This window comes from Gallinula chloropus (genome assembly GCF_964237585.1).
Source record: "Gallinula chloropus genome assembly, chromosome: Z".
Lineage (NCBI taxonomy): Eukaryota > Metazoa > Chordata > Aves > Gruiformes > Rallidae > Gallinula > Gallinula chloropus.
In genome coordinates, this window is record NC_140089.1 from 65,094,594 (window position 1) to 65,107,262 (window position 12,669).

At 38.4% G+C, this 12,669-nt stretch overlaps 1 protein-coding gene across 1 annotated transcript in view; it reads right to left on the bottom strand.

Annotated features, from left to right (window-relative positions):
* Positions 1-869: 869 nt before the first annotated feature.
* The window catches only part of PIK3R1 (phosphoinositide-3-kinase regulatory subunit 1), a gene marked incomplete at both ends in the record, with an annotated part of 49,782 nt that continues 37,982 nt past the window's right edge, over positions 870-12,669 (bottom strand). Inside the window, 9 exons of the mRNA XM_084278894.1 lie at positions 870-1,059; positions 1,473-1,643; positions 3,948-4,016; positions 4,131-4,307; positions 4,581-4,723; positions 5,735-5,860; positions 6,332-6,512; positions 6,637-6,735; positions 7,409-7,511. Coding sequence (XP_084135020.1) covers positions 870-1,059; positions 1,473-1,643; positions 3,948-4,016; positions 4,131-4,307; positions 4,581-4,723; positions 5,735-5,860; positions 6,332-6,512; positions 6,637-6,735; positions 7,409-7,511 — 1,259 coding nt within the window. The remainder of the gene's footprint in view (positions 1,060-1,472; positions 1,644-3,947; positions 4,017-4,130; positions 4,308-4,580; positions 4,724-5,734; positions 5,861-6,331; positions 6,513-6,636; positions 6,736-7,408; positions 7,512-12,669) is intronic.

Sequence of the window (12,669 nt, forward strand, 5' to 3'; positions counted from 1 at the left end):
AACAAGGAAGGAAAACAAGCTTAACCTGTAGATATGCTGGAGAGAATACTACAGCCTAAAGAAAATACAGTATTGGATAAGACAGTCTAAGAATTCAGCTTTCAGCAAACAGAAAAGGAAAAAGAGAAGCAGTTTGGTATTGATAGTTTCTATCAGTGATAGTTAGTCATCCCATACTATGTACATTATTATATACTGTATAGCATTAAAAGTCCTGTTTTCATCAGTCTTAAATATATTCTTAAAACAGGACTTTTAAACATCTAAACAAAACACTTCCTGGCACTTTGCTATTACAATTACTCTGAACAACGTACTGTAACTGAAGTCCTTTTAAAGTGTCCCCTAGAAATGAAAGTGCCATTCTGCTACATATCATTCACCAGAAACCAAAAAATCCACGATGCTGTGTGTCTGAATCCACTGAGTGCAGCAACACCAAATCCAAGCCTGGTCGTGACCATGAAATTCCAATAACCAAATGGCAAAGACCTCTTACATCTTGTGTCCGGAGAACCCAATGTTCTAGCTGGTAAAGCTTCAGAAGTGGTCGTAAACAAGCACCATGGTTAAAGGCCTCTATGTCCCTGCATGGAGATCAGGTTAGGATTTCTCTCTCTTGTGTTTTTCTTTTCTTAATTAGAAAAAAAAGCATTTCAGATTAGACATATAGGTTCACAGCTTAATACTGTGATGTCTCCCACTGCAGTTCTGAAGAAAAGCTCTAGTCCCATCTGAAGACAGACAGCTTTGATACTGCAGCTCAAATTCTTGAGTAAGACTGAAAGGAACCTTCTCTCTCCAGAGGCCTCAATGTTGTCATATCTTTTCTTTAGAAAAAAAACAAACAACCCAGAGTATGAAAATCTTCATCGCCTCTGCTGTGCATATACTGGGTAGGCTAGTGTGACGTTGAGAGAGTCATTGTGCTGCACGAGTGATGTGTGTTGATAATGTAGCACCAGTTCTTTGAGCGAGTTGTACAAGTTATATGGCTCTGCAAATCCGTACCCAGTAGGTGTTTTGTTTATCACACAGTGCTTTACTTCTCCATCCACCCTAAAGAGGAAAAAAAGAACAGTTTTTAGTTTGTCAGTTCAGTGAAGTTAAGCTAGAAAATGAGGTATAGGCAGTAAATCTGAAGGTGCTAGTCACTACACAGAACCACTGTCTTCTGGTGGGATAATGACAAAAGCCCAGGTTTAACCCAAATTCCTAGCTTAGGGAGGCAGGAGATAGGCAGAACTTAGTGGCTACACATAAAGGATTGCATCCATGTTTTGATTTCTCTTCTGTTGCATGAGACTCATCTGTGGGACCAGCACAGGTTTGAGCTGTGTAGGAAATGCAAGAGCAGGAAGGATGGCCTCAGGACCCAAAAGGCTCCAGGCACATGCAAGCATCTGTCTGTGCCTAGCTCAAAGGAGATGCCTCGAAAGTTGGTTACATCATTCACAAATCAGGGTACGTACACCACAGAGCAGGCATAGCAGCCTTGTTTGCTGCTCTCTCGAACAAGGAATGTTCCATCTCGCTTTCCCCGCAGCAGATTCTCAGCTTGGCTTCTATTGATATTTCCCACATTCCACGTTCTCTCATCATGATGGGGCAAGTCCTCATCATCTTCAACCATAGAGTATTGGCTGTTGAAATAGGACAAAATGTGTTTGTGAAACACACAGCAAAGCAAAATACATTAATGAAGTAGTTCCCTCTCATATTACCTGAAAAAAGTCAGTCAGTGGTTAATAGGATGCCTCCTTGATAAAACTTGGGATGTAGACTATGTAAAACTGCACTGTTTAAACTTCTAAATAAAAATAGAAGTTCTGTTTTTGCTTCTTTTAAAAACGCTCATGTAAATCTGAAGATGGATAGAAAAGGGTGCTGTCTTATCTTTCAGAATCTGCTGTGAGTGCTTCAGTACTTCTACCGTTGCTCAGTGTTTTGGTAAATAGTAAGGCCAATGAAATCAATGCCTTCTGAGTCAGCTTCATTTCCGAAGATCAGAACACTTGGTCAGCAATGAAAAATCATGCAATGTATCAACGACAGCTGCTGCTTGGGAAAGCTATGAGCTGTTGTACAGGTAGACAGATTAATTATTTATAGGGGTGATGGCTTTGTGGAAAGGGTGGAAGAGTAGGAGTGCTGCTATCTCTTTATAACCAGGTTATGAGGAGCATGAAATACAGGGTGTTCTCTACCAGTCAGTCACCAACAATAAAGCTGATGCAGACTTGGAGAGACCCTCTGAGCTGAAGTCCACCGTGAAAGAAGGTGGTTCAGCGGTGTGGACATCACTTTGATAATCTGAGTTGCAGAACTCCCTGCTTCCCCCATCACCTGCACTGGTGGTCCCCATCTCTCCTGCTCAGCTTGCAGACACTCCGTGTTTGACTAATGTATTTATTCTTTCTGTAATAGGTTTTTAATCATTTTTCCTTGGTCTAAGACATGACATCACTCATCCACAGTTCTGTCTTTCTGAAGATTCTCAGATTACTTTGCAGAACTAGCAATCTCATGCAGAATTCAATTTTTCAGAAGGAAGTGATCTTTTCTTTCAGACGACACTGTCTCTAGGACCCTTATTCCATTGTAGTCCTGCATGTTATTCAAATGCATTCAGCAGTGGCTCTATTTTCAACTTTGCACCTACAGAAAGCAATTCCTGTTTTTCCTGCAGCTCATTATATTACCTTTTTTTTTTTCATTACAACTTTTTTCCTCAAGTAACATTCTGAAAGTTTAATTTTTCATCAGAAACCCGAGCTCTTATCAGACCTAAGAGTGGCCAAGAGTCACAGAGTGAGAGAAAAGCAAGATTTTCTTTAAAACAGTTTCACTTGCTATTTGGATGCTTTGTTAAAACTATGGCCTGGCACTGTTCTTTGTCTACTGTTTAACTGATCGGAGTACTACTGGAAACAGATGCCTACATACTCTCTCTCCATCCTGTCTACTTTGAGCTGTGTTAACACTGAGTGAACAATACAGCTTTAAAATGTGTATGCCATTTTTATCCCCTGCTTCTACCAGTGCAGCCACAGCAGAGATGCACAATTTCCAGGGTAACGGTAGGAAACTCAATGAACCAAGACAAATTAAAATAGATGTGGGCAAGGCTAGAATCTAAGTCCACGGAACAGTTGTTGTCAATCTGCTGCTTTTGTTCTGTGTTAAGCCCAGGCAGTGTAAAAGGCACACACAGGAAACTACATAGTCACGAAATGTTGATATGAGTATTATTTAGACAATTTTGCTTTTCTGTTTGTTCATTCTTCACTGTTACTACACTTCTGATATTATTTTGTGGCTTGCTCTTGTCTAAATTTGGCCTACATTCACAGCACTCAGGTGCTTTTTTGCTTATTTTCCCAGGAATGAAGTGAAACATGCTCAATAGCCAAGCCCCTGTCAGAATTTAGTAAGCTGAACTGCTGAAATGACAGAATACTATCCCGCCATTTCCCAGAAACATTAACCAGACCACAAAAACAGAGAAGGACTACTCTTCAGCATTTTACCATCTTCAACAGCAGCAGGATATACTGATGTGCGTACCACTATATTACATACTACCATAGTACAAACACCCGAAATTTGGAAAAAGCCTGCCCATGCCTGGGACCTGAACAACTTATCCATCCATGTGGCATTTCTGTAAGATCTACGTTTTGCTGGTAAGAACAAAGACACGGGTTAAATTCCAGCATTTTGCTACTCTAACTTGGTGAGGCACTTCCCTGAATAATGGAGAAAAGGGTGTGTGACAGTCGTTTCTGATACTTGCATGATGTAGGCTGCCATGTGTTAACAGTGTGTGTTGTTACTGGAGACCTGGATTACCTCTGTGTATTGAACCAGCAATTAAATATGCTTTATCTCACTTCTGTGTGAGATGATTTGAAATGCCAGAAAGATTTAAATCTTTTAATACTCACTCTTCTGTATTTTCATTTCCAAGCCATTCATTTAGCTTCTTTTGCCGAACACCTTTTTGAGTCAGCCACCTGGATAATAATTGCAAATAAAATTATTAGTCACAGAAGTTGGATACCACAAAACAAACAAACAAAACTTTAGAAAAACATTAAACAAATTTGTTAAGTCACGCTGATACTCACATCAAGTACTGATCTCTTGTCTTCCTCAGCTGTATGAGGTCTGGCTTAATGCTGTTCATACGCTTGTCTATCTCTCTATATTCAGCTGCTTGCTTCTTTAAATCCTCTTCCAATCTACGTCTGCTGTCCACAATTTCACTTATTCGAGATTTCAGTTTTTCGTAGTTGTGCATAATTCTGCATGGAATAATGTGGTAGGTTACACTCAGATGATGTCTTATTCATAACTTTATAATCTGCTATTTAGCAGTGCACACACTTAAGAGGACAGATAATTGATGTAGCTACACATTTTGTCAGTTCGATTCTACTGCATGCGAAGCTTGCTTTGCTTACAAGTGAACAACTTTAACTTGTCATCTTGCTTTAGTTTTCAGAAGATCTATACTTGGCATTGTTTCTTTCTTAAGAAAAAATCACACAATTTGAAATGCAAATAGAAATACCCACCTTTGTATCTCTTTCTCATTCCCTTCTCTTTTAAATTTTTCAATGTATTCCTTACTGTATCTTTCTTGTGTTTGGCACTGCTCTTCAAATATTTTTATTGTTTCATTAAATGCTTCGATAGCAGTTCTTTTCATTTGAATTTCCTGAAAAAGAAATAAATTGTTATTACAGTTGTTATCACAGAGGGGATGATTTATTGACTTGTATCACATAAACACTTCAGTATATTGTAACAGAAGACTTCAATATCCCTTTACCAGAACCCGTTCTGTCTGCAGAGCCTTGTAACACAGAGAGAACAGGCCTGTGTAAAAGGCTACCATGATGAGGTGTTACATGATAAAGTTTTCCAGGAAGAAAGCCCTGCTAGACAAAGAGCTAGCTACAATCTTTGATTTCTATAACTATGTTTCATTCGTGATGACTAATGCCGAATGGCAATGCATTATTTGCACTTCGTATCAACTAGTGACCTTAGAGGCACATCTAGCTTTTTGGAATGCAAGTGTGAGGTACTGGCCTCAAGAGGTCATCTAGTCTGTCCTCCTGCCCCGACATAGCTAGTCGCTAGCTAAGTCTTTTAAGTCATTAGTTCAAGCTGCCTGCACCTGTCTTCAATTATTTTTAGGTGTATTTTAAGAAGCAGTGTTGATTCTGGGTCTGTTCAACAGTACTAATTCACTGGCACTTCAAGACTTAGCTAGTAATTAAGTTGAAAGAAGGATAGAGGCAGCTTTTCATTCCTGCACTGTATCTTCACTTATCACCTCTCTACCCTGTACAGATGAAACCAGACCCTTCAAACACTAGTCATAAAACATAATGCTTTCCTGCAAATGTGTCTTGAAGACTGTAACTTGGTTTGATGAAGTCAGTATGCAGAAGTGTTGGTAAATCAAGATAGTTCTGTGATTGCTTTGGATGCAGGTGTCAGACTTGGGCCAAGGGTGGGTTAGGTTACAGGTGGTGACTCTTCAAACATGAGTAAGCAATTCTACTATACTGAGCAAGCACATCAGGTATTTTTCCTCTTTCTGGGCAGTGGTAGTGGTAGCAGAAGGGGATGGAGGAAGACGGCTGGATGAATTTACAGTAATTTTCTTCTGAATCTACTGAAGTCTTCCACTCTCCCTTTGGTTTCAAAACTCGCTCACCTGAGATGTTCTTGTATAGTCTTCATAGAGTCTGTCATACTCTCGGCTTTTTTCTTGGAACTGGGTATTATATTCATGTAGTTTCTTTCCCACTGCTTCAATGCTGTCCTCTTTCACAACTTGATCCTGGAAAAATGACGCGAAGGAAAGATATTCCATAAAGAAATTATTCCATTGCACTGTTTTTCAGGATAAAACTGCTTAAAAAATGCCTAGATAGTCACATGACAAATGTGACAGCTCTTTCATCAATATGGAGATATAATAGACTATATGCATAATATGCAAATGAGAATTTAAAGACAAAATGCAACTTTGCATTGCAAGTTCAGCTTTATACTGAAAACTATATTTAATCATTAATGAGTGGGATGTTTATTAATGTAAGTTTATTTCTTAATCATATATCTGCAGTACTTAAGGTTTTAATTATTTATACATAAACTGTGGAGTTTGTTTTAAACAAAAATATGTATTTTTAAACCCACTTTGTTTTTTCAGATATTAACAGAGCTGAAGTGCTTCATGACAAATGGCTCCCCGGTCTGCAGTACTTTTTCTGTATTTAAGTGAAACACAAAAAACAGACCAAATTACCTGCTGGTACTTAGAGACTGGATACAGCAATTTTACATCCAGTTTAGGATTATACTGGGCTAGAGATTCATTCCGGTAGTGGTTTATTAGCTCGACCACAGAGTTGAAAGTTAATGGGTCAGAAAAGCCGTATTTTCCATCTCGATGAAATATTTTGATTAATTTGTTATTTCCTCCTTTCCTGCAAATAAAGTTGTTGAAAAGTTAAGCATACTTCAAGTACCACTTCCTAAAGACCACTGTGTTTTAAATGCTGTATTGCATTTTACTGCCAAGTAATACAGACCTAGTGCAACTGCTCTTACCTTAGCGTCAGTGTGTAGTCCCCATGCATTTTGGTTGAAGCATCTCGTACCAAAAAGGTACCATCAGCAGTGTCTCGAAGCTTCTCATTGACTTCTTCTCTAAAATGAAAGCAAAAGTAACCCATCATTTCGGCTACTTCTTCATGTATCCTCTCACTGTGCTCTAAATTCTTCTGTTTCACAATAAGTAGCTTTTATAAGCCTTCTTGATCTCCATATTAATAAATACAGTTATTTAATAACTTATTTAACATTGCTGAAGAACAACTGGGATACAAAAATGGTATATCCTATGTCCTCACGCTGCTGGACAAAATTATATTAATGCAAAGGTCTTTCTGCTTGTTCATACAAGCCTGCACAATTGGAGCAGCCAGTGCTGGTCTAGTGTACCTATATATAGTGCAGTTACAAATGTTGCTAATATATGGCACTTGTTAGTCTGGCTTGTTAACTATTGTGCCTACAGTTGAAGGTCTGGATGAAAGGCAGGAAGAAAATGCTTATTTTGTTGTGTTGTCTTTTCATGCTAGCATTTCTTGCAGTTGTCTCAAAGTAACAACAATCATTTCACATACTACGTTCTAACTGACTGCCAATAACTTTTTATTCCACGTTTGGAATTAAACCAATATGTTTGTGTTGGAAAATACCCTAAAAATGGCTCTTAGAATGCTAATTTTTCTACACTTAAGCATAACACATACACACAGAACAGCATCACAAGAACATAAAGCCAAACGTAAGAAATACCCATCTTGAGCTGACTTACCTTGAGATATCTCCCCAGTACCATTCAGCATCTTGCAGTGACATGTTGTTATTCATGCCGTTGTTAGTTACAGTATTAGGTTTCGGTGGCTTAGGAGGCAGTGCTGCAGATGAAAGGGGGAAAAAAGTTTATTGTAACTCGCTGAAAACGTGACTATATATTCCTTGAAATGACACATTATTACATGAATGAGGGGAAAAAAAGAAAATAGTTACAAAATAGAGATTTCCATCACGAACGGTCGTCAAAAGGTATTAGAGAAATAAGGATATTTTACTGAAAAAGTAGTAATTCAACAAGAAAGATATACTGTTTCAAAAAAGTACTTTACTTTTGCAATAATACATTTTAAGCAAAATATAACAATACTCATTTCCTCCCCTGTGAAGAAAAAAAAAATCAGAAGTTTGCTTTTACCTTCTTCCACTGCCTTAAAGTGAATATATATAATAAAACATGTAAAATATCTCCCTCCCCCCCAACACTACTGTGTAATGATCTTAGAGGAATGTTGCTGCTTCCTCACCTAGAAGCTGAGTAACAGAAGATGCAAACCCACACCAATACTGTGTATTTTAAGAAGAATTGGCTTTTTGTGATCCTCAGCATTCTGTGCAATGATCTGCCAAAAAACCACTTTAAGAAACCCATCTGTGACCCAAATATCCCTTGTGTTAATCTTAGTGTTCTACAGAATAAATTGTGTTCCAAATGCCAGGACTGATTAAAAACCACATCCCCCTTTTCTCAATGTCAAAGCTGCATACGTACACCAGTGAGTGCCAGAGAAGATACTGCAGCACTCCTGACTTAGTAGCAAGGGGGACTACAACGGAATCAGGATTAAAAACCAACCCAGCTCTTTTAGTTCTCCAGTAAGTAGAACACTCATTATGAATGTCCCTGTCCCGTATATTATAACTTGCTACAAAAGATGATGCTTATAAAGTCACAATGAATATCAAGACAGCATAATATTTATATGATGTGAAAAAATAATGCAATATCAGGTACTCAATTAATATTGCTAGATTTTAAAATCTGTTCTTCCTCAAGCAATCCAAGCAGGGATTTATAATGACTGTTTCAGGAAATAAAAGTGCTATTACAGCTATTACAGCATCTCCACAGTGTGGACCAGAGATAGCAAAAATAATAATTAAAGAAATACAATTTTTTTTTTATGATAGAATAGCAGAACTAGAATTACATCTGACAGAATAAAATCAGAAACAGGTCAAAACAGTAAAAATTCAATTAAGTAAGCAGACATGTATTTCTACAGGTTATGATTCTAATTACTATAACCATGCACTAAACCACAATTTAATTATAATTTATGAGAAAAAGGAAAAACTATTCGTATCAATGACAAAGTAAAGAAAGCCTACATATCCACTATAAATTTTTCAGCAGCTACTGTAAAGACCAAAATGAATTAACTCTTCCGTAATAAGACTGCAGTTTTACCTGGTGGATCCATTTCTATGTAAAACATCAAGTCTGTGCCACAATTTATATCTGTCTTAGGATATTCTATATCCAGTTCTTCCATATTCCAGACAGTATTGTACATTTGTATGAGTTTCACTGAGTAAGCTCAGATACAAGAAAAGAGTCAGGCTTTCTTTGTAATGGTGTCTTGGAATTCATTTTAAAACCTATAAGGGGCTGCACTGTAACCTATTACATCATAATCCTCAGCCAATCATGTCAAAATAATGTCACCAGACCACTCCTGTTTCATCATTTTGTTCTACATTAATCTTAAAACAATTTCAGTTTCAGAAAGAACCTACATTTAGCAAAACTGCAATATAAACCTGGTATTACAAACAAAAAGAGCGAGCGGGCTCTCCTCGCCCGCACTCCCAGCTCCTCTTCCTGACTTTGCAGCATGGTACAGTCCAATCCTGGCAGGATGACAAAAGGCTGATATGCTGCAGCACGTAGCTCTTACACACAGGCGCACACAGCACGCACTCTCACACACAGGGCAGCTCCCTTTAGAAGTCGGTCACTCACATCTCAGTTGCACTCGACCGCTCGGATGCCTGAAGTTTACGATTCAGAAAAGTTTTAAAAGCCTTCTGGACCTACGGTACGTACTACAGATGCAGAAGGGAAAAGAGCATGACTCTGCGTGTCTGTTACACACCCATTTTACACATAGATGCACACACAGACCTACGTATCTCCACATAATGAAATACAGATCATGTTTTTAAACTGTGCAGATTTCTGATATTTTAATAGACACACAGGTCTGATATACTTGGTATTATTAATTTAAAACGTGCTTACTGCAGAGGTGTCTTCCCCTGAAATCTAAACCCCACATGTTATACATTTATACTCCGCAGACGTTCCTAAACCACTAAATAAAGTCAAAACTGAGCAAGACCTTGAAAAATTACTTTGCTGAACATAAAAAAGCCAATCTGTCAGGATACAAGAAGATTTAGTCTGCCTTTTCACATTGTTTCTCTACCCTGTTCTCATTGAGATATTTATCAAGTTAATTGTTTTTAAAAGCAAGACTCCCTTGTCAGTGTCTCCTTCCTCACTTGACTTTAAGTCATCAGTATCCTCCTACCATTTAAAAATATTCTTTCTTAAACTCCCCCAATCCTCCACTTCTCCCCGCTCTCCCCCACCCCGCACCCCCTGCCCCCACCGCTGACAGTAACTCTCTCAGACCTCTTGAAAGAAACATGCACAGAACACACTATTAATTCCAGAGCTGAATGCTATGTAAAGCAATTTGAGTGTTTTATTCTTGCTATAATCTACAGGGGCAGAAATCCAGATACCAAAAACAACCACAGAAAAGAGTAGCTGTAGCAACTATCTGTGACTACATCATAAGAAATCCTGGTGCATCTGTAATGTGCTCTATCTTACAAGTACTCAAAAAAAAATTAACAAAATTTACATCCTTCCTAAATATTTCAAATGTGTCTACTCCCACCCTGTGCCCTTCAGCAGCTTACCTCATTTAGACAAGCATTCACATACAAGAACCTCTCTGGAGTACCAACAGATACAAAAATATGTGTGCTAGTATGCTTTATACATTAATAAGCTTAAATTCATTCTGAAGTTGACTACCCCCTCCCTGTTCAGGTAAACATGCTCCAAAGATTCCTTCCATTTCCAAAATGAAATAGGATACTTAAAATCATCCCAGACACAAGTCCAAACACTAAACTTGGAGGTTTAGCCCACTTGCTACCCAAACAGTTGAGTTGCCAAGGTAATTATTTAAATCAGGTTATAAAGACATCCTGTAAAGACAACATCGCTGCATTTAGGTCTCATGTCGGATCAGTAAGAGGTTATTATTTATTCTGTTGAATAAAGGCTTTCAGGAAAAAATACTTCTCTGGGGTTTTACTAGTGGCCAAATTCTGGACTACCCACACTTGTACAATCAGGTTAGTGCTCATCTTAGACTAGTCTAGCTTGCAGGCAAGAAAAGACAGGAGGCAGATAGGCAATTCTCCACTCCTCCTATAACCGAAGTACTCAACTTTCATTCACTTCAGACCACTCAGTAATCTACTCAGTAATCAGTTACAGTAACATACTTCCAAGTGATGAAGAAAACACATACAGAAATTCAAAATCACTTACTTTGTAAATTATGCATCACAATGCTTGCCCTTGTATCACAGCCTGTAAATAGAATCCAATAACTTGAAAAAATAATTGGTTTCCTCTTATAAAAATCTTGCTTTAAAAAACCCCAAAAAACTCCTCTGAATAGGGAGCTTCTCTGAAGCAAAGAAGAAAAGAAAAAATTCTGAAAAAAGAGATTGCTCTGATTTCCAACCAATGTTCCATAAAAATCCCTAGAAAAGCTGGAACATGCAGTGAAAAAATCCAAGCTTTCTCTCTCTTCTTAACTGCTTAAAGCTCTGTGGTCTGCAGAAGGTATCCACTTACTCTGGTTCATCATTAAAAAGTGAACCTGACTTTAGTACTGTAAAAAAAAAAAAAAAAAAAAAAAAGAAAAGAAAAAGAAACCACCACCCTCAGTAGCTTGCACGTCTCTGGCAGATAAAGATCTCAGTTTCATGATTAACTTGGGCAGGTTCAAATATTTGCTGAGCCAGGGATTTCAGGTGGGGGAGGGGGAGCCAGATTCAAAGTAAAAGTTGTCATCAGCTAACAAGTGGCCAATGCAGGACTAACTTTCTCATTTTAGCTAAGTAAATGAGAAGACCATTGTAAGACTCCTTAAAATAGTCTCTGTCACTTGCTGCTGAGTGCAGCATTAAAAGTTGAGAAAATATCATGAGCAGCCAAATGCAGGAAGTGGCTAACTAACTTACTGCACAAAAAAAACCCAAAACAGAATCAAAATCTTCCTTGAAAAGAGCAACATCTCTCAGAGCAGCCCTGTGCAAGCCAGATAGCCTACTTGCAAGCACAGCATCACCTCCTACACACTCACGCTGGATCAGAGATATAGGTGCTGCTTGACGACCCCCCCCCGCCCCAGCATGACACTGCAAGGTATTTCATCAATTTCCTATAAATTGGAAACTGTAGGAAAAACGCCTGTCCGTATCCATGGTGTTTTCCAGTACAGGATTGTTTATTTCTTGGGTGGGCAGGCAGATGGGAAAAGGGACCATACAGAAAGGGACCAGTTTTGGTCAAGTTTATTTTTGCTGCCTTAGTGCTTGTTGGAGATCAGACATGCTAAAAGAAGAGAGCAGCAACTATAGAGCCTGCTCTCCTTTGCCTGCCGGGTTAACTTCCTTGCCAGCTATACTTCTACAAGGAAATAAATTCAAAGTGAAAGGAGAAGCAGACCACAAGATTTGATTCAGAGAAAGAAGTGGATTAGTATTTTCCTCCCACTTGTTGGAAAGAGTGAGAACTTCTAGTAGCTGTGTTCCTTGAGATCAGCTTGTGCTCCTCATGGGAGTCGAATGGCCCTGAAAAGTTTTCACCTCCCAAACACTCCACCTACCAAAATCCTCCTATGCTACAGAACACCAAACCCACTTGTACCTCATAATGAAGTCACAAATATCTGCAGTACATTTTTGATTTTTTTACAGATGATTGATTAGCTTCACCTATAACAGCCCCTTGCTTTTCTAGTTTTAGCCTTTGCCTACTTGAACAAGTGTCATTTCTCTGCATAATTTAAAGCAGCATAGTAATAAGGGTACAGCCTACTTCAAATTGAGATGGTAATGTGTTTCTGAACTAATCCAACTTCAGACAGTAACTGATATGTCTCC